Here is a 27,815-nt window from a genome sequence, read left to right as displayed (position 1 = left end):
AATGAAGTTTTCACCAGAGATGGAAAATGTATGTCCACTACCTAGAAAGCAGCTAAAATTTCAAAGGAAGAGCTGCCTCCCTCAGAGCAGCATCCACATGCACCAGCTTTTAAAAGTGGAACCTCTTTTTTCTCAAAGCACAAACCCAAGTGGCTTCCATAAAGGTTTATGTTGGTATGGATTTCAGCTGTGCAAAGGATGTGGCCACCAATACAAACAGGGCTTATAAATATTTGGAAGAAACACGAAATGGCTTCAAACAGGCCAATATTAAATGACTGGAACCAGTTCAAAAAATCCTAGGCCTTGCTTGATCTAAAAGGCTTCAACCTCCCAGAGTGAACAGGCAATTAGGGCACATTCTGAACAGGAGGATCTGAAGCAATAACTTGGGAAAGTCGGAACACTCTGTGGAAAAAACGCAGCTGTTTGAGTGTCACTGGGCACACACAAATGCAGCCAGCGCAGGGAAGAGGCTCAGCATCCCCAAATTTCCAGGTCACTGTTTGTGATCTGCTCTCATCCCTCCCATAGGTAACTTTTCAGAACTTAGAAAACGAAGCCTTCGGGGAAAAATTAATCCAAGTACAGCAAGAGCAACAGTTCAAACATTTTACTAAATCAATTCACACAGTTTCAAAATTGTAAATATAATTAAGGACAACAGGGTTTCTGTATTTTTTTTTCTCTTCCAGATTCATCATTAAGACAATAAACAAACACAAATTAGGTTTATAGCATCTGTTCTTTTAAAAAATGAAAGGAACGCCACTCGATGTATTGATAAAGCACCACAACACAGTTACAAAATAGGGTTGGCCTGTTTCTTTCACAAGTAAAAGACTACATACTCCTATAACAGCTTCCTGCTTGATCCATACTTCATTAAAATAAAACTATAAAATCTCCTAGATTACACTAAATTCAGACGATGCCTGGGGTACAGTGCATTAACAGCAGTAATGCCAACTATCAGTGCCAACATAAAACAGTTTAGAAAGTAAAAACAAAACAAACAGACAAACAAACAAAAAAAAATTTCCCAAAACAAAACAACAAAAAACCCCCACCTTTATTCCCCCTAGATGAGCAAAATTTAAAATAAGGGATGCTCTGCTTCACAATGAGTTAAGGATCTGGGGAGGAGGAGGGGTGGAGGAGGGGGCTGGTACTGCAGCTTTTGGGGCTTAGTTGGCATCTAGTTTGGCCATTTCCTGCACGTAGATCCCTATACTCTCGCTGTCGAAGAGCACGAAGTACACGGTCTTGATTGAAGAGGACATTGTGGACACAAAGTAGCTGGAGATGGCTTTCAGGATCAGCTGAGCAGCTGTTTGCTTTGGGAAGCCGTTTCTAGAAGGAGAGATTAAAAAAAAAAATGAAAAGAAAGAAAATCAAGACTTGCTGGACTAGCCTTTGGTGGTTTAACCTTTAAGGCTCCGGCTTTTCTCTAAGACCTTGTGGTGAACAAAGCTGCAAAGTCAGTGTTTACAGGCTGAATTAGAGCTACAAACTTGTTTGTTTAGGTAAGACTTAAAATGTTCAAACAGAAGAAACACATTCCCAAAATACACCCACATTAATGGGTTGAACCTTATGATACCTGATGGGTCAATTATTCTCATTTAACAGACAAGTAAAACAAGGGCCTGATGTGTTCAGGAAAGCAGTGCAGATGTTGGAGCTGAAGAGTTAAACCTGTCCTGAAAGTAAAGCAACCAATAAATAAAAAGGGACAGACAACTTGACATAGAAAATGAAACATGAAAAGACCCAAAGTACAAAATGTTCTTACCACTGTTAATGGTTAATTAAGCACAAGATTGTAAAAGTTACTTGTATGGCCTTGCTGCAGGTTGAAAAGGAAGAGAGAATGAGTTCTGCTAGTTTGAGGGTGAGAAAAAGCACTGGTTACCCCATTATCATTTCAAATGTGGGAGGAAAGGGGAGCAGGCTGGATGATGGTGAGAATGCTCCCCTGGGTCACAGGGGCCTTGGCCAGATGGGGTCAGTCTGATTGGACTGGGGAAGCCAAAGTTGCTGGGTCGGGTCTGAGGACAGACTTTAGAGATGTTTCAGCAACACTTCCAGCACTCCTCACATCCTGTTTAGTTACAGGCTGCTCCAATACAAGTACAGTCCTAGGAAAATCACACTGACAGACATCTGCTTGGTACCAACTGCAGAGATGTGAAACCAGAGGCTTTCCTGCTCCTCTAGCCATGCCTAAAGAAGAGGCTCCTACCCTCTTCCTCTGGAGAAGCCACAGACACAGAACCAACCTTGCTGCTTTCTCAGATGCCAAAACTCTGCATGACTGAATTTCAAAGCTCAGCACCTAATCTGGCAACCCTCCTTACAAGCTTCTTCACATTTTTACCTAGCAGCCTTTGCCTGAAAATTTCATCTAATCTTTAAAATAGGTCAAGCACAAGTAGGATGGTCTGAGCAAAGCCCTGACCTGAACTGTGAGTTCTACAGGTCATGGTAAACTGCTGAAATTACACCTGGTAACCTGAGCTTTGCTGCTGTGTTACACCTGTGTACTGCTCACCCACACCAGGGGTTTGCCCTGGACAAAGTGTGAGCCCTCCCCCAGCTCCAGTGACGTGTGGTGCACTAACCAGTCTGAGGGTGAGGGGACAAGAACACCCTTAGGAGTAGCACCCAAAAAGAATTTGAAAGAGCCTGTTGAACGTCACCTGGTTCCTTGACATGTGCTTACAGATGTACGATAGTCAATGCTCCTCATTATGAATTGTGTACCATTAATACTGCAAATAACTTACAGATCACACAGATGGTTGAGTTCCTCAGTTTCCTCAGCAGTTCAAAGAAGCTGGGCTAAATTCTCCTCTGGCACTAACAGGTGAGCATCACTCAGCACTTGCTCACCAAAGCACCATGCTGATAATGAAGCACTGTTGGACACTCCCTCTCATTCTGGGCCACAACACACACAATGAGAAGGGCAACTGCCCGTGTCATGGCCCACTGCCTGCACATTGCCCTCCCAGCAAATATTTTCTGAGAGCAATTCTGTGCCAGTCCTGCCTGTAATGTGATATTATACAGGCTGCCTGAAGATAATGCTTGTGGCATTTCAAAAATGATGGCATGCAATAGCTCACGCTGTTTTCTCTTTTCTGAAAATGCCCTCTTTTTTTCTTCTATTGAAGAAGAAGTAAAAAAAAACCTTGTACTCTTCCAAAGGCAAATGAGCTGGTCAGGAAGAATCAGCTGTGTGAAAAGTTAATCAGCTGAGAGCAGTTCTGACATCAGAGCTGCTTCCTGCTGTCAGCTTACAGAGAGGCAGAAACACAGACTCAGCAGCCTCCACACCCGAGCACTTGCAGGTCACTTATCAATGCATATCAATCCTGGCATACACTGAAGAGATCTTTAGGGGTTTTGCTCCTGAGCAGAGACTGTGATGCAGCATCAAAATCAGGGTATACACTGTTCCTGAATCGTTCTGGGGGAACTCTGAAGTCACAAAACTTCTGAGTGTTCTGGCAGGGTGGTCACAACAGGGCACATGAAAGAAGAGCAGCCTGGTGAAAGGAAGGCACATTGCCAGGGAAGCTGATGACAGTACATTGCTCAGGACCCCTCTCCCAAAAGAAAGAGCATAGGAAAATCAGCAGAAAGGTGCTGGCCTGATGGCCATGTGTGGGCTGCAAGCAGCAGAAGCCTCTTGCATTGATCTACTGCTCTGAGTTAAACTCCTGTGAAAAGGCAGTTTGAGGCTTCAGCCAAACCAGTGTCGATCAGATCAAAGTCAGAGCCTCAGAATGAAATCCCTACCCCAAGGATGATTTCATGTTCAATCCCTAACTCTCCTTTCCCTTTTCTCCTGATGGCCCAACCAGACTGAACTCTAGGCTACCTCTGAACAGCACCCAAGTTGTGCTTTCCACAAGTTGGCTGTAGCTGAGCATCTGGCCCAGTGAATGCTGTTTTATTTCCCCCTGTGATTTATTTGAACTGCCCTCATGTAATCCCATTCCTCAACTATAAAAGAGAATGAAACTGTTTATGTGGGTTTATTGGGTGATGTCTGCTTGACAGATGTCTGTACTAGAACAGCTGCATACATGTGGTGTCTTTTGGCATTTGCTATCTTTTAAAGCTTTACTTTTATTTTTTTTAATGCTTTAGACTTCATAAAAACAAGTAGAGAGTATTGTCAGAATATAGTCTGCTCCCTCCAAAATTAATTTATGCTTGAGTTTCTCTAATTAAGAAAAAGGAGGGAAAATACATAGCCTCATTTATTACTCAAGGCCTTTTGATTCCTCTCCATCTTTTAAAAGCACCACTTCAACTGGCTCCAGTGAGAATGACGTGCACAAACCAGGCTGAGAGCTCACCACAGATCCTGCCTGTCAGTACCCAGATTTCATAACAGAATGGGAATCTGCTCATTTTATTCAGGGTTTCATCATCTTCCAGTACCAATCACCTACTTCACAGTAAGGGCTGGGACTGGTTCCTTGCTGGGAGCTATCCAGGGAAGAAAGGGCTCTGTGGAGGATACTTTCCACAGTTCCACTTTTACATAACCAATTCCACAGTTACACTGCAGTCCAGGGAGGGAGTTTCTCCCAAAGAGTGATTCAGAGCTTCCCTGTGTCCTGACCAGCCTGTGACCCCGCCAGTTAATTCACCAGCTTACTATGAACCCTCTGCTGTATTTCTCCACAAGTTATCTCCTTAAAATGACACCCATGTAAATTAACCTTAGCTGGAGATTTGTCTGATGCAAGCTGCTTAAATCTATTATCCTAATGAAACTTATATTTCTTCATTGTCATTCACCCAGAAGCTCAAATACTGATTTCTGCTCTAGCCCACAGAATATGCAGGAATTCATCTACTGTTGCAACACAGCACAATGAGAAGAATATTCTCGCTGTACATCAGCCAACTTCTTTCATGGCACATTGAACAGGGGCAGTTGTTCAGGGTTAGAGACACAACTGTGTGATTAAGCCTAGATTGGGCTCTTGCTCTTCACACTGAGCCATCACTGAGGGCCAAGAGTTCCAAATCTCCCCCTGCACCCCAAACCCAAGAGCCTCAGATTAAAGATGCAGTCTCAGACTCTTAAGAACACAATCCAACTTTCAAAGGCACTGAGCACCCTGTACAAAGCCAGAGGACTTGAACTTTAGGCTTTGGCTTTCAAAGACCTTGGCAAAGGCTTTTAAGGTCTTTTTTTTTTTTTTAACTGAAATAGTCCCATGATGTAAACTGCACGGAATTCAGCTTACGGATTCTGGGTGAAAGCTTCAAGTGACTCTGCAAATCCTAAGAATCAAAGCACTTCAGGTTTGCTGCTTAAACAAACACTAAGCCTTGTCTTTGGCCATCCTGAGCCATAAAGTGCAGGAAGTTTAATTATGCACTAAAACTAGGCAAAATAGACCCCCTTTTCTTCATGTTCTCCTCCACATCCCAAATTTATATGAAGAAATCAACAGTCTGAAGAGAGTCTTTTAATATTCTCCTGAAAGTCTGTTTTATGCTCTTTATCCTATTTACATGCTTTAAGATTCTGCAGGGCAGAATCACTCAGGAGAACACTGCAGGCCCCACAAGAGAAGAAACACTTCTTTTAGGGAACTGATTTAAAGAAGAAAAGAGTCAGCATTGTAGCAATGGGTTTTGTACATGGGAAGGGAGACTGGACCATGGGATGGCACTTAGGAAATGTGACCTCTTTGGCCCCAAGAGCCTTACCTGCCACTGCCAATGGAAGGGAACGCAATAGATTTCAGCTTCTTTTCATCAGCCAGGGCCAGGCAGTTCTTCACTGTCTTTTCCAGCAGCTCCTCACATTTGTCTGAGCCCCAACCAGGGCTGTTACAGTGGATCACAAATTTTGCAGGCAGTCCATGGCCAGCACTGACAACAGCTGGGGAGAACCGAAAGTGAAACATGAAAATTGCTTTTCCCTCTCCTCGGCATTAAAGGAGTGCACGTGTGATTAAAATAGCAAACAATCAACAGACATTCCCTCAGCCCCTGTGAATGGTTTGGATTACAAATCACACAGCCTTAAAATACAACATGAGGAGAGAGACTTTGTATTTTCCATTTCCAGCTGCACTTTGTTGTGATAATTTATGAATCATAGCTATGATAGAGCTTAGTTTAGAGAGAGCAAGAATTCATGGCTGCTATCAAAGGAAACACATTTATACTGGGGATTGTCTAAGGAAAAGGGCAGAATGTTAACCTGGTCAAGGGATGAGCTTGCTTTGGTTTGGTTTACCCCAGGAAATATCAGGATGGTGGACAGGCACGTGGAGTTATGACTTGGGTGACCTTCAGCTACTCCTGGTAAATGCACAGATTGTTCAGCTCACTTCTGATCACACCTCAGCCCAAACTGGAGCAGATCAGAGCTACCAGTGCTCTACAAACCCCTAAGGAAGGCTGGAAAAGAGGTGAATTAAGATTTTGGCTTTATTTCCACCTTTGTTTCTGAGCAACTGTAATGAAGACATTCGTGTGATTTCAAGACTTTGGGCCTGGCCTTATCTGAACTTTTTTTTGTCTAGGGGTCATCTAAGACCACTTGAACACTACTGGGTTTAATTTTGTGGTTTCTCTCTTTCATCACATTCTTGACAGACTGTTGGAGGGGACACACTTACAAATTTGCAATGTTTGATTCACACTGTTTATGTACCAACAGGCCAGGCCTTCTGTGTGTCACGAAATGAAGAATTTTTACCATGCTAATTGTATCTTAGCACCACAACACTACTATGGACATTCAGGGCCCAAGAAGATGGAGCAGAACCTTCGACAGCCAGAGATTCTCTGCCTTCCCTGCAGGAGAACATGCTCTGGGTTCACGACTTCCCACCACAGAGCAACAACAGGCTGTGCTCTGCCTGCCAGAAACCAGGGGAGGAGGATCTCTGCCATTTCCCAACTCACAGGGCTGTGGTTGGTTGCAAACAAAAAGTTGTAGCTTTGGTTAGTCAAAAAACAAAAAAGGGGGGGGAGGAAGGAGAAAACCACCCTAATGGCAAGCTGAGGCAGGAAAACATCCAGCTGACATCTCACACAAGCACACAGGGAACCTTCACAAAGAGTCAGCCCCTAAAATACCCCACAAAAGGGTAGGTAGAAAATGGCAGCTTATGTCTTCAAAAAACCATAATAAAAATACCAATAAGTCTTAAAAAAAAAATAATTTAAAAATCAGCTTTGCAAAGGTCTGAAAGCCTCCACTCCATTCTGGAATGTTTATGAGGCATTTTGTTATTTAAGTATAGTAGAAATAACTCCTGGCACACGATCACCACATATGGATACTATCCCATGGCTGCTGCAGGAAAGAGAAAATAGACTTTGTCATATGGCATCCTGACCAGGGGTTAACCAGAACATTCTGAAGGACAATGGAAGCACAAGCATTTATGTTCTTATGGGTTTGCAGAGTCCCAACATGTTGAATAGCCTCAGTGTTAGGCAATGTTAATTTGTCATAATGTGCAACTAAAGTGTTGGCAGATTCAGAATACATCATAAATCCAAGAAAAATCTATTAAAAGCAGCTGACATATCTCTAGTCAGATGTGAAATGTGGCTATCATCTTCATCCCGAAGGAACAGAATGCTGTATTGATACACATCACCAGCTTTAATATTTCTCAGGGATTGTTTTCTAGGGTAGTCATTAATTAAGTCATTAGGATTCTGATGAGGACAACTGTTCATTACCAAGAGCAGCTGTCCCTGACTTCAAATGCAAATGCTCTGTAAGGAGAAGTAGGAAACAGCAAGTGAGCCATGGACACATTCTGTGCTAGTTACCAGGTAGGGATCCTGGTTATTGGCAGATTAAAGGAAAACCCCTATATTTGAGAAATCTGAAAACTGGATAACCACAGCATTGAGAAATTGATGTGCATAAATTCTGCTCTAGAGCCCTCCAACAAATCCCTCACAGCCAGTTTCTCCCAGTGCAACACAGAGCTCCCTGGGGTAAGACTGGAAAAGCAGCTCCCAGATCTCAGGGATGCACTGATGCCTGAGAAAAACAAACTCTGCTTTCCAACTTGCCACCCATTTGGAGCAGTTTGGTCTGGGCCGGCGAGGAATATTGTAGAGAAGTTTTTAAAAAAAAAAAAAAAAAACAACCCAAAACTGAGTAATTGATTCTGCATATTTTTGCAGAACAAAAATTCCAAGAAAAACTTATTAAAATTTTTAAAAAGTTAAGGGAAAAACCCCCAAAGTATTAAGCAGCAGAAGTAAACAGTTGTAATTTTTCCTGTCAGAGCTGAATTCTTACATCTCCCCTTCGGCTGTAGTTAGGATTCGTTTACAAAACTGCACACACTGTATTTGTTTTTATAGCATAAACACAGATGGCAGAATCAGCCTTCTATATGAACAACATGGATCAGCAATTTCACAGATGGTGTAAAATTATATATTGCCATTATTAAACTTTATTACTCCTATAGTAGATTTTGCTCCGATATTACATAAATTTTGATAACTAGGCATCAAAAAGTCGTAAGCTTTTACAGTGATGGTTTTGGCACTGATGGAACCGAGCACCCAAGCAGATGCTGAACTTTAAGCACGTGCTTAAGTTCAGTGAAAGTCAGCAGCATTTCAGCAAAGCAGATGTTTAACAGAGTTGGGCTCAAAAATAAGCATCTCATTAATTGCTTTTCTAAACTGTGCCCTTAATGAGCAACATTCATTGTGTGTGCACGTCCCTGTGAACAGCTTTTACTTGCAGCATTACATCACTGCCCCACTGCCCACATGCCCTGGTAAAGGTTATTTATGATGCAACGTGTGTATATGGAGAATACAAATACCATGGAACCCATAAAAGCTGGCTCAGACAGCAGGAGCTCCAGGGCTGGAGTAGAAGGAGCTTGGCTGTGTGAGCCAAAGTGGTGAAGGTTTGGGTTTGGGATGGGTTTGGGTTCAGATCTAGGTTTGGGTTTGGGTTGGGTTTGGGTTCCCGGATCGCAGCCTCACCTCCAGCAATGTCCAAGGGTCCGTTCTTTTTGCGGAGCTCAATGACAGCTTCCACAAATTCCTTCCCGCCTTTCTTTTCCAAAGTGCTCCCTGGACAGAGAATTGATAGTTTACTCCTCTCATCTCAGCTTTCCACAGCAGACATGTGACTCATCATTAATTTTTATTACATCGCTCTAGAGTTTTCTGCCCAAATGTTGGTTTTTTTTGGGGACTGCAAAGTAAGATCTAAACCTTTTGGGACTTGAGAATTAGCTAATCATTAAAAACAACAACAACAACAACAGAAAGAAAAAACCAAAAAGACAACCCTAACAACCCAAAAACCTCACCCTGGTATCCCTTGCTAACATTCTCAGACTTGATTTTACTGTCAAAACATCGGACATGACATCCCTACCTCCTTCCTTATCACGAGCATCTCTCAGTGTGCAACGTTCCAGAAGAATGTGCTAGCTCAAGAGTGGTTGAAGGTTCATAACTCCTTCACCTAGGATTCATTTCCCCTCTTCTCTTACAAATTGTTTTAAAGAGCCATTTGCCACAATAAGAATTTGAGACTCACCTGATCTTGGTCCCTGACCCCAACAGGTGGCCCCAGGAATGAAACAGTCTCGTGAGTGCAGCGGGCTGCTTTACTTGGTAACTGCCCAGCTTGTTGAGCCACCTTTAACCAAGAGGAAGAGCCTCAGAAATAAGGAGAATCTCTAAGGAACATATTCCTCCAATGAACTTCTCTAACTACAGCTAAGGAGCTGGACAAAGTCATTCTGGGAGGAGAAGAGCTGTGCAGTGTTTCAGGGCAACCCAAAGGTATGCTCTTTACAAAGGCAGTCCATCACTAAATGGTTTAGATCTTATTTTGCAGCTCTAGTTTTAAATATTAATATTAAAAAAAACCCCTCAAATAAAAACAGCCCAAGAAAGCATTTTCCTAACTACATAAGCATCCCACATAATTTTGCACTGTGCATATTAATTATAAAGGTAGATAAGTACAAGCAGTGATATCATAAAGGCTCTGATTTGAGATATTGCTTTGAAAACTGATTTCCAAAAATTCAGAACTAGGATCTCTAAAGATCTAGACATTTATTTGGTGACACCCCTTACTTTCACTGATGAAGAAAGAAAAAAATGCATTTTCTGATGGAAGTGCACATACTGTATGCTCAAGGAAGCAGAGCCCCTCCTCCAAGGTTCAGGTTACTGAATTGGGTTATGGCTCTAGGAACTAAGATGCTTTTTGTTCTGCTAAATTTCTTCCAAACTGAAGATGAAAAGTTAAAAACAATGCATTTGTTTTCCATTCAAAAACTGACTCTGTGACCCTGCCTCTATTTTTCCAGTTGGAGTTTATTGCTTTTGGGGCACAAAAGCTGAGGACAATTACAAAACTTATGCCTTTTCTTTGGCTTTTTTGTCATCAGTTCAACGCAGGGTTTGCCAAAAGCTGGATTGCAAGGTCAGACTGTGTAGGTCAGAGTGTAATTTGCTCTTTGTGCTCATTTAAGCTCTTTTATAGAAATACTTCAGCCAAAGTACTTCGACTTATTCAGCCCAACTCCTCGCTAGGAATTTTCTGAGACTTAAAGTCACCAATCCCAGCGCACGGGAGTGGAAGGACCATCTTAAAATCTCTTAGAGGAGACAGCAATGGCTTTACTTGTAGCAGCAAGGGGTCTTAGGAGAGGGCTGGGAAAGGAGACCCACAGCAGCACTGAGGGGTTGGAAGGCCCCTGGCACCTCAAAAGCAGAGACAGACCCCCCCATGCCCTTTGCTGAGCCCTTCCAGGACACGTGGCTGAGCCCAGGGCCTTGTAAAATCCCTCTGCTGGAGAAGGGATGGGGAGGCAACAAAACAGTCTTCCATTCTAGTTCCATTTTTGCTGTATGTATTTCCATATAATTCCCATTGATATTTTTATATATATTCCAGTTATATTCCCCCCGAGTCCATGAACTCTGATCAGTCCTAAACCCCATGACATTCATAATCCTTAATTTCTCTTGTTTCAAGGGGAAACATAATTAAGCCTTGTGCAGAACCTAGGAACAGCAAAGATCTATTAAGTAGGTCATTTCTTTGCCATTGCAAAGCTGTTGTACATTTAATGGAATTTAGCCTAGTTTGGTTTAATTCAATCCAGAAGGATCAGCTTTTTCCCTTCTACTGGGAATTAATTTATAATTAAAAGCAATGAACAACCATGTCAGTTTATTTCACTGAGCTCTCTTCTTGGAGATCTGGTACAAAGAAGAGCAAAAGTATGAATCAGTGAGATATTCTGCATTTACTCCTCAATTATGTTCTTCTTCTGATTAATAGTGAGGGTTTATATTGAAATCATACTTGAGATCTATGTTCTAAATTAGCTTAATCTGGGAAAGGACAGACTGTATTTAACCATTTTCCACTACATTAGCAAGTTTCTTGATGGAAGTCTTGCTTCACAGCTTCAAGGTTAGTAGCTTATTTGCTCACAGGCATAAATATGTGTCACTCCCATGAGAACAAGATCATTATCTCATGCTTTCCAAGCAGGCATTGGTATCAGTGTGGAAAACAGCGTTAGCAGAAATTTAGGCTCTAAAATTCTCAGGATAAGCCCCCGGTACATTTAAATTGTTAGGGAAAAAAAATCAACAAAAATAATAATAAAAAAAATAAATTTAGATGGGTAAAAGTTAATAATTGGAAGCTAAGCATTTGTGCACTTCTATTCTTTCTTACAGCAGTCAGAGGCAACAGGAACCTACACTAAGGAATGAGCAGTCCAGCTTCGAGAGACAATTTTCTTTGCAGGGTAGCAAAGCACTTCCCTGTCACAGGGGAGGAGACAGGCACATTGGCTAAATGGGTCTGACAGACTTTGCAAGCATATTCTTCAGTTACAGGCTATTTAACACTTTTATTTTAATGTCTCTGCATATTATTTAGCCAGCCAAGCCACAGTGCTCCTGCTCAACGGGCCATCCAGAGCTACTTTTCTCTGTGTTACTCAGGAAGCAGCTCCTTCAGGAAAAGCAGGGGGTGTAGGATGTGCCAGTGCTGCAGCAGGACACGTGTCCCCCCAAGCCAGTGCTGAACCAGGGCCTTGGGTGTGCAGAGAGCTCGTTCACATGGTGATGGTGAGTTCAAGATGAGATGCAGAACAGAGGCTGGGATCAGCTCACTTGATTTTAACAACTTCTGCATCCAGCCCAAACTGTCACTTGCCTTCTCAAGTTACCAAGGCAGTTCAGTGAAAGCATTGCTACCCTTTTATCAAATCCTTCAGAACACTGTAAGCAGAGAGGGTACCACTTAGAGGAGTTACTCAGGGGACAGTTATGATGGCTGAATTAAGAGGTCTGTCCTGTTTTCTGTCGTGCCTTCTCTCAGCAGTGTGGCTTAGATGACTGACCACCTGAAAAACGTGTCACATCACTGTGGGCTTGTGGACCACTGAGCAGGGCTGGGAAGGTCATCAGACCATCAGGTTAATTGTAAGAGTTCAGAAATACAGACAGGCTAGATCCAGCATGTGAACCCAGATGTGAACATCTGGCATGGAGAGGGTGCACTGGAACTGGTTAGAAATCTACAGACCAAACCATGTTCAGCCCAGGCATTGAACACGTCAGGCCAACCCCTGACATGGGTGATTCCTGTGCCCTGCTCACGTGCCCGCATTGAACGAACCGTTCCCGCACTTCCAATTTTGGCGGCGCGTTCTGGTGTTGCCCTGGTTCGGTGACAAAAACCAGAAATGCCTACTGGGTTTGCAATCCCTGCTTTCTTTCTCTGATCAGTCAGGACTGCTGGAAGTGAGAAATGAATGCAGATCTGCATAGCTACACCAAGCTTGTGGCTGCTGATCGACCATGCACACACATACAAACTCGGCAGCGCTGAACTTGCCATTACCTACTTCACCACCGGTGTAGAAGTCAGAGTTTGTCGGGTGAACGACAGCATCACTGTCGATCGTGGCAATGTCAGCCTGTACAACTTGCAACTACAACAGGTAAACAGATGGATATCAACCACGTTGGACAGAGACCCAGCACAGGCTCTACATTTACACATGTACCAACGTCCATATTTTCCTACCTTCACATCTCCAAACCTTGCGCCAAAATGCTGAGTTGTGTGTGCAGGTGTGTGTAGAGAAAGGGGTGTAGGGAACAGGAGGAGGAATATTGAGTATGACATGATCAAATAAATGTTAAAATGACAAAGTCAGAGCAATCACATGAGATCATTTTCCAAAGTTTTAAAATCAGCTAATGCCCCACTGCACTTTGCAGAAACCTAGAACAACCAGTTCCCCACAGAGCATGACATTAAAATATGGAATCTGTTTAAAAAAAGAAATTCAGGATCATCAAGCCAAACAAAATAATTAGTTTCTCCATTTTGTCAGCATCAATAAGCTGACAGGTACTAATCTTCACATTCTAAAAATGCCAGTCTCCTTCACACAGAGGAAACCTTGTATTTGCAGCAAGGGTTGTACTGAATTTGCTTTAAAAAATACAAGGGATTGTTGTTATAGTTTAAAGGTAAGGCACACTTTCTAATTATGTGTTGGAATGGCTGAGACACTTGTAAAGATATACATATTTCTGAGAAAGGCTGGTTTAAAAATTAACCTTCTTAAATCTTTTTTCTTGTTAAGTTACTTCTGTACATTCCCACAGGAAATGCAGCAGTAGTAGAATTATGGGTTGTATTCCATTAAGGAAGTTTAAAAAAAAAGACAACAGCATAATCAAATAAGAATATTCAATATTCAAATGAGAAGGGAATGCAGTACATAATGCTTGAAAGGTAACTTTTCTTTTGCTGAAGGAGGAATTTTTTGATTTCTTTTCGATCTGGAACAAGACCGAAGCTTTAAAAGGAATTCACCATCTACGGTAGTTCACTGCTGGTATAATATCAGTATTTGTTTTCAGCTGAATCTGAGTGACAGGGAGTAACTGAAGCATAATGGAAACACGATTTGATTAAATTAAACATGAAATCGAGGTAGGAAAGATTTGGGGACAGTTAATTGTTTAATAATTCCTTTTAAAAATTTAAAGCCTACTCTAAGTATGAGAAAAAACTCCTGAGATTGCAGGTAGAATGGAGAAACTGCTTATTTTGAAAACAACCTGACAAAAAAGTATTTTAGTCCTCAAAGTATCCAAATAAGAAACCCCCCAAAATAGCTAACAGTCACATATGATCATTATGGAAAAGAATTTAAATTTTTGGTTTGAACTGAAATCAGCTTGAAGACAAGCAACAGCTGCGAGCGTTCGGATTCGGTGAAAGAGTATTTGGAACATATTTCTTCAACAAAGCAAGATTTGAATTTCTGCTCTTCCTAAAGGTTTTGAAGGCCTAGAGGGTAAATTCTGGGTTCCATAATTTCCATGTGACCGTTAGTTGTGTCAACCCATGCCCCATTTACCTAGGTCATCTTTAAGGTCAATGTCAGCATTGGTAGGATTGATAATGGCCTCCACCTCGAAGCCGGCTAAATTACTGATTTCACTGTGAATAAGGTTCAGCTGAAAAGAAAAGCATGAGGTGGGAAATAACAGGACAGCTGGGAAATCACAGAGAAGCTGCAGAAAAGTGAGCTTTGCAACACAGATGGAGATAGCATCACTGCAAACAAATATGCAAAATAAAAGGCAGGTCGTAAAGGAGGGTTATTGTCCCCAAAAAACTCAAACGCAAGACTCAAACGCTGTTCACACAGGGAGGACAGGAATGGACCTACTAATGAGCTCTGTTTTGGTTCTATGCTGATCACTGTTTGGGATTGTTGTTATTATTATTATCTACAACCTAAAGAGGGTTTACAAGAAGGCTGGAAAGGCACTTTCCACGAGGGCATGGAGTGACAGGACAAGGGGGAATTGCCTCAAGCTGAAGGAGGGAAGGTTAAGATTTGATATTGGGAAGTAATTCTTCCCTGGGAGGGTGGGGAGGCCCTGGCACAGGTTGCCCAGAGAAGCTGTGGCTGCCCCATCCCTGGAAGTGTCCAAGGCCAGGTTGGATGGGGCTTGGAGCAACCTGGGCTGGTAGAAGGTGTCCCTGCCCATGGCAGGGGAGAGTTGGAATGAGGTGTTCTTTAAGGTTCCTTCCAACCCAATTCCGTGATGCTAATTTTGGCATTAAAAGAAGGCTTTTGTTTCTCCTCCAAGTAGAGATGAAGGACACCCTAAGCATTCCTTAAGCATTAATTACAGGAACGTGCTGAGACCATTCAGACTGAACTGGGATCAAAGCTGCTGCTCCTCCTTCCTTAAGCCAGCACACACAGCCTATCTCTGAGGAAGCACACACTTGTCTCCAGAGATTCCTCCATCCCAACAAGAGGATGGGATTCTTTTTCTTTCCTTATCAGTGGTCAGCACGTTCTGTATTGCAACACTTCAGCTCTCATTACAGTTCTGCAGCCTTTGTTGAGTGCCTAGTGAGGTACCATAAGCAGGCACATAATATTATGTGCTTATTGCTTCTAGGTTTTATTTTATTTGCTTTTGTCCCTTAGGAAAACAGAGATTTTTAACTCCACCCATTAATGCCCATTAACTCCTCTCACTGCACCCCTGGATTTCTGTTTCTTTCTTGTTACAAAATCAGGAGGATTTCTCATGGGCACACAGTAAACTGAGGGAGGTGGCACAGAGATCTAGAGATTAATTCACATCTGCACTACATGTTCTTAAAAGAATAGAAAGAATTCATGGAATTAATATGAGGAAGTGCAGACTTTAACTTCTGGTAATATATTTTGAGCAAGACTTACAAACTGTTCTATGAAATTAGAAGTCAGTGGAAAAACTCAGACCAGCCATGGTGACAAAAGGATCCTGTCATGTCATTCCAGCAAGGATGTTTTTTCAGTAGTGCTCAGGGGTGAAAAGTGATAGTACAGATTGCCTGCTACTGATAGTTTGGGTGCCTCACCATAGGATGTGACCCACACCACAGAAACAACTCCATTATTTGGGCAACCTTCTGGGAATGCCAAACTTGGCAAAGGTCAGAATTGCAGGGTTAGAGCAGGTTGTGGCACTGCTTCGTAGCTCCTGTTGGGCAGTCTGATTTCACATGCACTAAGCTGACTGTTTCAAACTTAAAATACTCTAAAAGTTTAAAAAATTTCCAGATTCTTTCATCTGGGGAAACATATTAATTACAGCATGGTCTATGCTTGTCTCTACAGGTATTTAAAATGATTGTTTCAGGGGCTGATTAGGTGATACAGAAAGCAACTGTGGAAGAGAAAGTTCTTATTTGTTAATGCAAGTCTTGAAACCAGCTGCAGTTAAGCCAGGCTTTCCTTCTAATCCAAAGCCCTCAATCTCTGAAGCACAACAGGTATGGCACTTTACCTCATCAATAACTCAATTTTTTCTCTTGGTTTGTAATCCACGTTCTGTAAACTTAACTCTTCAAACCATCTCTCTGTGTATGTTAATTTATTAACAGGGAATATGAGCCAATCCATGAAACCCATACAAGTGAATGGGTGATTTAAGGAGGCCACCATCCACGTATTTAGGTTTTATGAAAAAAATATTTCCATTTCATTCATGTGATTCCATGAATTGACCTTCTTTCTCTCTTTAAAAGCCTGCAATGTCATATCATTTGCATATGTTGCTTGAGTAAACTGTGTCCCCTCAAAATAGGGTGATTTTGGCTAAAAATGAGTGTAATTCAGTGTTTTAAGTATGGGTCTGTTTGGGAATTTGTAATAAAATCTAAGAAAGCTTCCTTTCCAAATAGCTTGGAATCCTTTAATACTTCACACGTGGCAAGTTATTCATACTTGAGTTTGAGTCTTGAGTTTGACTACAAGCAACTGCTGTTTAAAAAAAAAAAGTCAAATCAAATCAAACCAAAAATGTTAAAGAAACTTCATGAATTTTAAAATTAAAAAACCCAAAACAACAACAAAACACATGCACACACCAAAAGACTGTTTTGTGAAGATTTTAGTCTGCTCCTAAGCATATTTTGTTCATTCTATAGATGTTCCTCTTTCATCCCTAATTCTGTATTCTACAGGTTTTTGCCCCAGATCTATTAGCTGCAGAACATTTTGGTTTTGGACCTGAAATCTAACCCTGAGCCCACCCATATATGGGATTTACATCATAAACAGCTGGTAATTAAACTTTCAATTTAACAGCAACAACAAGATGCTTAAAAAGCTGCCCATCACTGATAGCATGAGTTGGCAGCTAAGTATTATTTTACTAAATTCTGCATTTACTGCTCAATGCACTGTTAGACATCCAAGTGCCAGAACACAACTCAAAAATTAATCAGAATTAAATCCTCCAATGACTAATTGCTTAATTTCACTACCAAATAACATGAAGCATGTATTAGGCAGGAGAAGTGATCCCTTAAAGGGCCACTTTACAAATATAAATAGGCCCAATTTGCATATACATGTGCAACAAAGAATGGACAGAACTTAAGGTAACATTTCAATTAAATGTTAGTTAGATAAAATGCAGGTGGCACTTAGCACATCTGTGGGTATTTTTTGAGCCAAGCCTTGCATTTTTTATTTCAGACAAAATTACCTTAAAAGTCTTGGAAGTTTTTCTGGTACGAGTTTCATACTGAAAACTGAAGATGCCTGTTGAGGACCACAAGCTGAGGTCTCTTGCAAAGTCCAAACCCTAATGCTTAGGCTTGAGGTCTCACAACTCTGCCTCCAATCCTCTCAGGAAAAACAAACTACTTAATGTGCACAATACCACATTTCCATTGGGATGGCACTTGTAGTATGCACAGTCATTTACATATTAACTAGATTTTAATATTTAATTAATGTAGCACTAAGGCACTTGTACAGGTATAACTGAAGGGTTCTTGGCCATTTCCTGACCTCTAAGAATTTCTATCTGAGTGTCAGCAGTTACCTAAAGATTTAATGCAATAACTGAAATTATAAAAACTGAACAATACCCAGTTTTGCAACATTCTCATTTGTGTTTTTAGCTAATTAAATCTGGGGATATTAGAAGGATGAAGAGCTGCTCTTGCAAATAAATCCCTTCCATTCTGCAAACATGGAGCCAAGACTACGATTTTTCCCATTAAACACTTAGGAATGGTGTGATACCAAACCCAAGATTATTTTCTTCCCTCTCTGCCATTTAGCAAATGATTTTCTGATCTAGCAGATAATGGTTTTGCAAATCACAGAGACATGCTGGAGAGGTGTTCAAGGATGTCACAGGAGGTTTGAAAGATCCTGCTTGATTGATCTCAGCAGCAGTTCTTCCAATGCCTTCTCTAACGCTCAGAACATGATCCCTTTGATTTGGAGGGTTCTCTTACAGGAGACAAACAGGTTTTCATTTTCCTTTCATTTTTCTTTTCATGTGTGTTACAACAAAAGGCTGACAGCTGGTCCCTCTCACGTGCAGGGCTAAGTGACAATCACCCAGTGCAGGGATGGACACGTCACACCAGGGAATGCTCTCCAAGGGAATGGGAAAGCCAGGAAGTCCATTTCCCAGTATAAGGCACTCCCTGGGAAGCTCTAAAACAGACACTGGCTTTGCTCAGCACAGCTTAAAGCAATCCTGGAGTTCAGAATTCTCTTCCACTGAGCCCAGCAGCGAAGCCTCACTGATTTGCTGGGTCAGTTTGCTGGGACACAACACCAGGTCTCATCCCAGGTTCCCTCTGGTAACTAAAAGGAGCTCAAAATCAGCTCCAGAAGTCTGATGTTGCTTTCTTGAAACACTAACGTGGACTATAAATTTTAGGTTCTAAATTAGTCATTGAAATGTTTTAAAGAACCAACCCCCTACTAGGAGTAAAATAAAAGACCCCTACCAACCCAGCAATTTAGCTCCAGTTGTAAAACTAAATGTGGAAAATCAGAAGTCTTGCAAAAAAAATGTTACTCTCATGCATGTTAAACTTGGCAAACAAACTGTGGCAGGGTAAATGGAGAACAACCTCAGTATGAAATAAAAATGAGTCAGAGGAGTTACATTCCACAATGGACAATGGCTCATCTTTTATGGCTTACAACACAATGATCTGATTACTGAATGATAGAAGAAAGATGCAGCTTTACTTAACAAAAAATTTTGTATCATGAACTAAAGGCAGGTTTCAGGATAAAAAACCAAATTGATTTAATGAATTGTCTCTTTAAATGGATCCTCTCTTTAAGCAGATATGTATTTGTATTAAACCATCCCACGTCCCAAAGCACATTCACAGGGAAAAAAAGGATTGTTGACTTCTAGCTTTTCAAAAAAGCATCATTCATTATTACACAGTCTGTAAACCACAAAACAGAACATAACATAAAACCACTATGATGAACAAATGCCTAAAATAGGTTTTGATAAAAACCTGGAAATCATTTACATCAGTAATGAAGTGGGCTGCCCACTGGAAAAAATACATATTATTCTTATAATAATCTCCTCTTTGGCAGATGCTGAGCTGTAACAATTATGCTGTTTATCAATAAGGTGAGATAGATTACAAGCACACAGGCTTTCCTTCTAATTAAGTATTTAATTACGTAGCCACATGAAAGAATTTGTTATGTATTTTTAAAATGTTCTAGAAGTTTGTTGTTTGAAATTAGAAAAGCTAATATCATACACTTCCTCAAGTGCTCAGTGGGGAAATGTCCATTGTACCTGGATGTTTTATGGAAAGGGGGGGTGGCAGGAGGGGGGGGGGTATTCCCTAAGCAGCATGGAAAAATAGGTATTCATTTGTAAAAATGCAGGATCATACCTTCTGGCCAAGAAACAGGCTTTTGGTGGACAGGACTGTGAAACCATCTGCAGGAGTTCCCTCTGTTGTACTGTCAGCACTGGCTGATTTGCTCACTTCTCCCTGCTTCTTCTTCCAAAAATACAGTTAATTAGTTAACTCAAGGCTCTGAGAAAACCAGTTTAATGACACAAAGATACATGACATGCACTAAATGCTTAGCAGGCAATAAAATGCCTGTGCAAACACTGGGGTTGGATTTTATCCTCCAGTCCAACCAAAGTGACTGATAACAGTGAAGGGATCAACAGGAATAACGACCTCAGCACCTGCAGGTCCACAGGTGCCTTTTCCTGCCCATGACAGGGCACACTTGAGATGGCAGTTGTCTTAAATGCTGCAGGAAGACACATAAACAGCCCCAAAATGTTAACAGCTTTCTGATGGCTTGTGTGGACAAAGATATTTTATCTGCATGTGTGGGCAGACATTCATTTTAAGGTAAAAAGTGACTTGCTGGAGAACAAATTTTCTTTCTCTGTGAAGGGAGGTGCTCCCAGATTTCACAAACTTATTTTTAGAAATGCTCCTCTGTAATGTGTCCTCAGAGGCAGAGTCAGAAGAATACACCTACTTTCTACCTGCCTGGTAGCAGGAAATGGGCTGAAAAATTTTCTGTCTTATTTAACATCACCACCCACTTTTATCTCCAGTAAAACTGTTGGGGGAGAAGGAGTTCCCCTCAACCACCATTCCTTTTTTCAACAGTTCTCAGGAATGAACAAAAATGAGAATTAGGAACGTTTTGAAAAAGGCATTTCATGAAGACAGTGAACTGACTGCTGTGGTCATAAACTCAACTGGTGCCAAAAATAATCTCATATTTTCAATAAAATTACTACTTAGGGTTTCATATAAATATTTGGTGCCTCAGCAATATCTATGTTGAAGCTAAAAAGTACACCTGAAGTATTAAGCAAGCCACTGTCTCCCTATTATCCCTTTGCAAAGTTTAGTTTGTAGTTATATAAACTAAATCCGAGGGTGAACAACTGAAATGACTTTGATGCAAGGGTATATTGGTGCTTTTAGAAGCTGTAACCATGCTTTACTTTACACAAATGTTTTGAAAATTAGAATTTCATGGGTCCTATTTCAATTCCCCAAGAGTTTGCTGTTAGCCAAATACCAATATAGTAAGCAGACAATACAGTTTATTGTGTGGAAGAAAAACAGAACCCCACAACAGACTTCCTGCTTTTGTAATCAAGCAGGGGGAAAAAAATTCCAGATTTAGGGAAATTATTAGTGCATGGTTATTGGAAGCACTGCACTTGAAATGTCAACTACTAGGTGTTCTGGGGGAGAAAACAATTCAACAGCTCGAAACCCCCCCCAAAAAATCAGCAGAGTGACCAAGTAAACAGTAACAGAGACACACACAATGAATAAAGAAGCTTTGTTTGACCCAGAGGCAATTTTGACAATCCTTGTCCACTTCATGAGGAATTCCTGTCCTTTTCTTCCTACTTTCATAACTTATTGCTTGACAGTAGTTGTTTTGCAAAAGACAAAGCCATCCTTGGCTACACATGTGCAAAGATTCCCTACTCCTACGAACTGAAACCTGTCAGGTGTGACCAGCACAGCCTCCAGACACTTTCCTCTTCTATCTCCTGGTGCCTCCAGCCTGTGCCCACCTAAGAATGTTCCTTACAGAGTATTTATGGCTCACCCCCCTGTCCTGCAGACTCGAGTGACCTCTGAGGGTTTTCAGACTCCCCCTTCCTTTGCTTGTTGTGACTGAAATCACTGTTGTTAACAACACATGGCACAGAAAGCTGCCCCTGAGTGGAGCTCCCTGCAGCTACTGTTTGCAAGCTCCTTGGGTTTAAAATAAACACATTACTCTACCTTGGATTTCCTAGCTCCTTTCTTGCCTCCTGTTTTCTTTGATACAGTTTTTTTCTGTGAGGGAGACTTTGCCTTCTTTGCTGGAGGTGGAGTGATGATGGCTTCCAGTTTTCCTTTTGATCCTCTCTTCTTTGCCAACAGCTCTGGGTGAATATTGGGTAACACTCCACCACTGGCTATGGTGACCCCTTTCAATAGCTAATAAAAAATACAGAAAGTTGTAGAAGACGAATTCCAGCGTTTACTCACCAATAAATAGAAAATGGCAATTTACTGCAAGCTTTGTACATTGCCCTGAGTTTCTCAACACATTTACCCTTGAAGAAGAGAGACGTGAAATGTATGAAAGGAAGCTGACCACGTAGGAGATTTTAACCAGAAAAGGAATGTGTGTTCTTCTTGCAACATATGCTTGGCACTGTCAGCATCTCCAGGGCTCACCCAAGATCTGTTCCTCTGAAGCTGTGCCATAAAGGCTGTTACCCAACCAGGAGAAAACAGGACAGTCCCAGCCACACACATGAGGGCCCTGCAGGGCAGCCTGGGAGACAGAAATGGGGCCCCAAAGTCCAGGGGTGACACTGCAATGGGTGCCACAACCCAATGTATGTCCCCAAGTGCTGAATTCTCTTGAAAGGGCATTTTTAAAACAGCTTTTTCTTTCTTAGAAAAAGCAACTTCAGAATGGAGGGTAACATTTATACAAGTCTCTATATCTAGAAGTCTTTCTTCAAAGAAATGGGCAGTTGAAGATCAATATTCAAAAGTGTGTGGTTCATTTAAGTCTTTAAAAGCAGAGGTAAATATGCCATGTTCTGTATTTAAAAACACTTTAACCCATTTTTATACATCTAACTGGGACTAATTCACTATTCAGGAGGATACAAAAGGTGGCATCAAAGTCCCCCAGGTAATTCCACCTTCTGATTCGTGTTGACTGCTCCCAATCTCAACCCACTGAGGCTCCAAGCTTACAATGGGATGATGAATTGACAGTATTCCCAAATTTCACACAAAGCCAGAAGAAGGGTGGTTTGGGGATATTGGTTTTTCTCCTGTTCCATCATAAGTTTGGAAAAAGTCTCTTTTCAGATGTGTTTTTACAGCACCTCACACAAAGGTACAGTAATCCCAGCCACTGCCCCTGGCTGATGCCACAGCACTGTAAAAATAATACCCCAATTTCTTGTGGTACCTTGAAGCCTGTAAAGGACACAGACGTGCAAGAGTTCAGAGCTCTTCTGTGGTCACAATAACAGACTTCAGTGGGAACAGATAGGGGAAAACAAAAACAAACAAACAAACAAAAAGCATCTGCAAGATTTCCTCTGTGTACCTGTAGAGTTTAAGAACACGTCCCACCCCAACAGAAGAGGCTGTAAGGGTGTGAGCAAAGGTCAGGTTACATCTCCATTGCATTCTCCCACATTTTAAGGGTGCTGAAATACAGAATTAAGCTGAGTGCTGTAGTTACTCAGGCAGCACGTCAGGGAGTGATGGAGCTGTTTCCTGCTGTGCTGCTCAGTAAGCAGAAGTCTTGAGTTACAATTCAGCTGGATGGAAAGACAATTTAAAAAGCCCTAAAGGAAATCCTGGCCCTCACAGGGCAGGTTTTTCTTACCTGATTTAATTCTTCATCATTTGCTACAGCCAACAGGATGTGTCTAGGAGTGACTCGACCCTTCTTGTTGTCCCTTGCTGCATTTCCAGCCAATTCCAGAATTTCCGCTGGGGGAAAAGTAAACCCCTTTTAATTACAATGTGATCATTAAGAAAAATCAATGTGTTATTTAGCAAAAAGATATGGGAATTGCATCATGTTCCTCCTAAGTGCTGTAGATACCCTCAATAGACATCTAACTCTAAAATTACCATCTTCTTTTTACATGCCTAATCCCTGAAGCACAAATGCACCCTTGAAGTCCTGTGCTTTAAACCACAATTCTTTTTTTTGTTCTTTTGAAGCATTCAGATTCTTCACCTTTCAGTGGTCTTCTCAAGGCTACTGTCTGCTCATCTCTTAGGATCCCTCTCCTATCAGGTGACAGTACCAGATGTAAAAATTCTATAGTTTTTTTTCCTCAAAGCAGTCAAACGTGAGTCTGGCTTGAATCACTTCTAGTTTTTTATTACTGGAAAAGATGCTCTTCTCAATGTCTCATTTTTAACATCATGGAAGCATTTAAGCACACACCAAGTTGGGACACTAAAAATACAAACTCTCCTTCTACAAACACTGAAAGATCTTTTTTCTTTGCCTGACAAGAAGTGTCTAACCCAAAAAAGTAATTGATGAATGAAGTCTATTTTTTCCTAATAAATTATCTCCTTCGAAGACATTCCCAGTCCTGACAAAATAACGTTTAACAGCTATGTATGGGATGGCTTTTACTGGAATTAGGAAAGATTACCTTGCTCCCCTGCAAGGATTCTATGATGTGAAAGGCTGGAGTGCTATCTGCAAACTTATCTGTCTTCAGCTCAACAAGCCCTGGGCAAGGATGTAATTAATTACAACAGAGTCTGGGGAACAATTAAAAAATGACATAACATGTTTATCTGACTTTGCAATTATGTGCTGTTGCTGTCACCTTTTATCTCCCTCTCTACAATCTGTGATTCACCATTATTTTCTGTATAATTCCTGTTGCAAACCCGGTAATGTTTGGAGAAAAAAAAAGAAAATGAAAATGTCTTTTTTTACATCTATTACACACCAACATTAAAATGGAACATCACAATAAGGTATGAGATGCATTTCACATTTAATAACTGTCTATAGCACGAGAGCTCTTCCATAATAGGGAGGCAAACAGAACTGAATTAAGACATTAATCTGGAAATGAAAAAGACTAAAATCGAAGTCCACGTGACCACATAAGACACAACAGTACATCTTAAATAATACTGTACAGCACAGACTATGGCTTCTCATTGGACTGAATTTAACATGATTCTCCAATTGTTCTTCATCCTGATCCCCATAACAAGTAAAGTATGATGCTTACTGGAAAGCTTACAGCTGCTCCTGGATGTTCTACAGTTAAACCTCAGTGAGGATTTTGGTAGGTTTTCACTATTTTTGTGTTCTTCAAAGCACTCAATTAACTTTATTACAGGGTGAGACAGAATATTAAGTCTAAGGTCGCAAAACTAACTCAACGTTTCACGCTGACAACAATTGCTTTAATTTATTTTTAAAGCAGGATTAGCAGGGTAAGGTCAACCTGCCTATGCTTTCCACACCTCCAAAGAAGGGAATTAAGCTGGCATAATCCTTTTCATATACTTCCCCAAAAGGTCCAGCTCAGGTACATAAGGTTTAGCTGCCTGTCATGACAAAGACCTGGTTCCCATCCCTGTGGACACCCCAGACATCCCCACGGAGCTGAGCGAGGCTGAGGAACACCAGCATCCCCTCCTCTGAAGAGCAGGAATGGAATTGTTTGTACTCAGACATTAGTCCCAGCTGAAAAGCCAGGCTTTGCTGCAAACAGCAGGCTGTGTTTTTTCCCTTGCCTCTGCTCCCCCAGTTTACTGCAGCAGGCCCTGGAACAGTCAGGCCGTGTTATTCCCTGTGACTGAGCGGCACAACTATGCAGACAGGTCATTTTGGAACTAAAGGCTCTAAGAAAAGTGCTGTGCCTGTAAAGCACAGAGGAATGTTTTATTTGTTCCTCATAAAACTCAAATGTCTGCCTTGTACAGTGGAGAACTGTTCTGGTAAGTGCTAAGCCCTCTTCCTTGGACAGGAAACTCATTTTGAAATTACAGTTTTCTAATGGTCCTTTAGGGAAGTTGAGGTGCCCCACTTCCTCCTCAGGAACAGAATGCTTTGCACTGGCCTTGAGGACCACAAAAGAGGAGCTTGGGGAGGGGGAGAGACGAGGAGGAGGCCAGGGAGGGTGGAATTTCTCTTCTGGTCTTCTCAGCTCTCCAATAATAACCGAGTATTGCTGGTGCACACAGAGAGACCCACAGCACGGAACAGCCAAACTCAGCCCTGCACACAAGGCTGGTCAGAGGGGCACTCTCCTGATTAAAAACAGAAGATCAGGAGGAATTTGAGCTGAAGCCAATACAGGCAACAGTTTTTTTGATTTAGCACTGACCAAACCTAATCCAAACCCAACAGATCAGAGCACTCACAAATGCTGGAAATGAAGACTTTGTGGCTGTGGATGGCATTTGGAGTACTTGCCTTGAGCTTGCTTGCAGCCAGCTTCACTTTCACATCTGTTTTATGCTACTTTAATTCTAAAGACTTAAATGGTGTTTCACCTATGTTTTAAACTGATTTTAAATGAGATGAAAATCTAGCACTCTCTATAAGGGAGCTGACTCGAATTTCCAGAAGAATCACTCTGGCTTTAGCTGGAAAGAGTAGTAGGTGGGAAAAGGTATTTAAAATTGAGAGTGGCTCTGAATTCTTAGGTCAGACCCACCTTTGGAAGCAGGAGGCTCAAAGATTTGAGTCACTGAAGAGTTCTGTCTCATTAAAGGTAATCTTCCCACAGTGGGGAAAAAAAAGACATTGAAAAATCAACTCCTGCACCTGAGCAGGGCCCAGAGAGAAGACTCTGCTTCGAAACGTTGAGGCAAAAGAAAGTGTTAAGAGCTTCCATGACATCAGGTTTCACTCAGCTTGTATTTATCCAGCCAGAAGACCAAAACATTTCACAAAAATGAGGCCTCACAGAAAGGATGGAAGTTGCATAATGTCTATTCCATTCGTTTCTTATATTTACTGAAGGCATTTCCCCCCAGGAGAATAATTACATCACCACCACTCAGGCAATAGAAAATGAAAAGCTCTATTTTTTAAAACATGAAGAAAATATACAAGTTTTTCATTATTCTATGCTCTTGAAGGTATATTTTTGCAACTACTACATACTGAAATCTTAGCTTAATAAGAAGAGATACTCTTACTTGCACAAATGACTTTTTCTGTGCTTTCGGATACTTTCAAACAAAAAATGTATTGCTTTAAGAGCAGATATAAAACAATCCAGTGAAAAAGCTGTGAGAAGTATATAATTAGGAAAAAAACCCCCAATTAAGTAGGAATGCCATGTCAGCATGTGATATATTCATGTATGGACAGCTGTTAAGCAGCAAAAAAAAGGGTTGGAAGCCTCAGAAATCTGTAATGAACATATCAATTCGATTTAAAAAGTATAGTTGTGATTAATATTTTTCTTCTTTTCAGTCATTATTAAAGAAGGTTGTCATGAATACTTTTCTTCTTTTCAGTCATTATTAAAGTGGAAGGTTATGATTAATATTTTTCTTCTTTTCAGTCATTATTAAAGTAGAAGGTTAAAGTGGGAAGTGAAAGCCTTAAAAGTTAAGACATTTCCTCTTAAATTTTAACTCAAAGGTAGTTTTCAATTGAAAAACTCCTTTGTAATATTTAAACCAAGATATGGGTAGTGAAAACTGGTTCAAGCCTGTTCTCAGCACTTGAACCAAAACCGCTTTTCTTCAGCTGAGGTTTTTAAAAAGTTCAGTTAAATATTTTTAAAGGAGAAAAGAAAACCGGTTGTGTATCTTTGCATTTCAACCTGAGATAAGACCACAGGAAAAGCTGTTCTCAAGGCATTTCCTCCTCAAACACAACCAAGAAGTGTCAGAAGTGTCCACAGAAACCTCATCCTGAAGCAAGTTTTCAGGGTGAGTTCCTCACCCTTTCCTTTCAGAGATTCTGGTCATGTCCTGGACATCTCCTGAGTTCTCAATTCCCTACTGGTATTTCCCTGTTTCCCAGGGGGCTCCTCTCTGCCTTCAACACCTATTTCACAGCACTTGCAAATTTTGGAACCAACACCACAAGGTTAAAATGAAATGAGTTACTGTGAAGATGGAAACAAAGCAGGCACAGCAGGAACTGCAGACCTGGCTGGAAACAAAAGCAAATACATTCTTCTCCCACTCCTGGAGAGTGCTCTAGTTCATTTATCCCCATTTCCAAACAAAATATTACTGGTCATCACTAACTAAAACTCCTTTCAGGCCTTTAGTTTATCGTGCATTCCAGGCTGTAATACTTTCTAAATGTTAATAGTCAATTTAATTGGTCTGAGTTCATCCCCAAAATGTTGGTTTTCTC

The 27,815-nt window shown here is 41.2% G+C and overlaps 1 protein-coding gene across 5 annotated transcripts in view; it reads right to left on the bottom strand.

Moving 5' to 3' along the window:
• Nucleotides 1-598: 598 nt before the first annotated feature.
• LOC116794283 (core histone macro-H2A.1) overlaps nucleotides 599-27,815 on the bottom strand; it is a 42,568-nt gene continuing 15,351 nt past the window's right edge. Inside the window, exons 3-9 of one of the 5 annotated variants that reach the window (XM_032702843.1) lie at nucleotides 23,325-23,431; nucleotides 21,704-21,901; nucleotides 19,811-19,921; nucleotides 14,472-14,571; nucleotides 9,025-9,114; nucleotides 5,746-5,920; nucleotides 599-1,353 (exon numbers count right to left, since the gene is read on the bottom strand). In XM_032702843.1, coding sequence (XP_032558734.1) covers nucleotides 1,188-1,353; nucleotides 5,746-5,920; nucleotides 9,025-9,114; nucleotides 14,472-14,571; nucleotides 19,811-19,921; nucleotides 21,704-21,901; nucleotides 23,325-23,431 — 947 coding nt within the window. In that variant the 3' untranslated portion in view covers nucleotides 599-1,187. Of the gene's footprint in view, nucleotides 1,354-5,745; nucleotides 5,921-9,024; nucleotides 9,115-12,934; nucleotides 13,026-14,471; nucleotides 14,572-19,810; nucleotides 19,922-21,703; nucleotides 21,902-23,324; nucleotides 23,432-27,815 lie in introns of all 5 variants that reach the window. The other 4 variants (XM_032702845.1, XM_032702844.1, XM_032702846.1 and 1 more) reach the window with 4 other exon arrangements.

Source organism: Chiroxiphia lanceolata, chromosome 15 (assembly GCF_009829145.1).
Source record: "Chiroxiphia lanceolata isolate bChiLan1 chromosome 15, bChiLan1.pri, whole genome shotgun sequence".
In the NCBI taxonomy this organism is placed as follows: Eukaryota; Metazoa; Chordata; class Aves; order Passeriformes; family Pipridae; genus Chiroxiphia; species Chiroxiphia lanceolata.
This window is presented reverse-complemented; position numbering and strand designations above follow the sequence as displayed.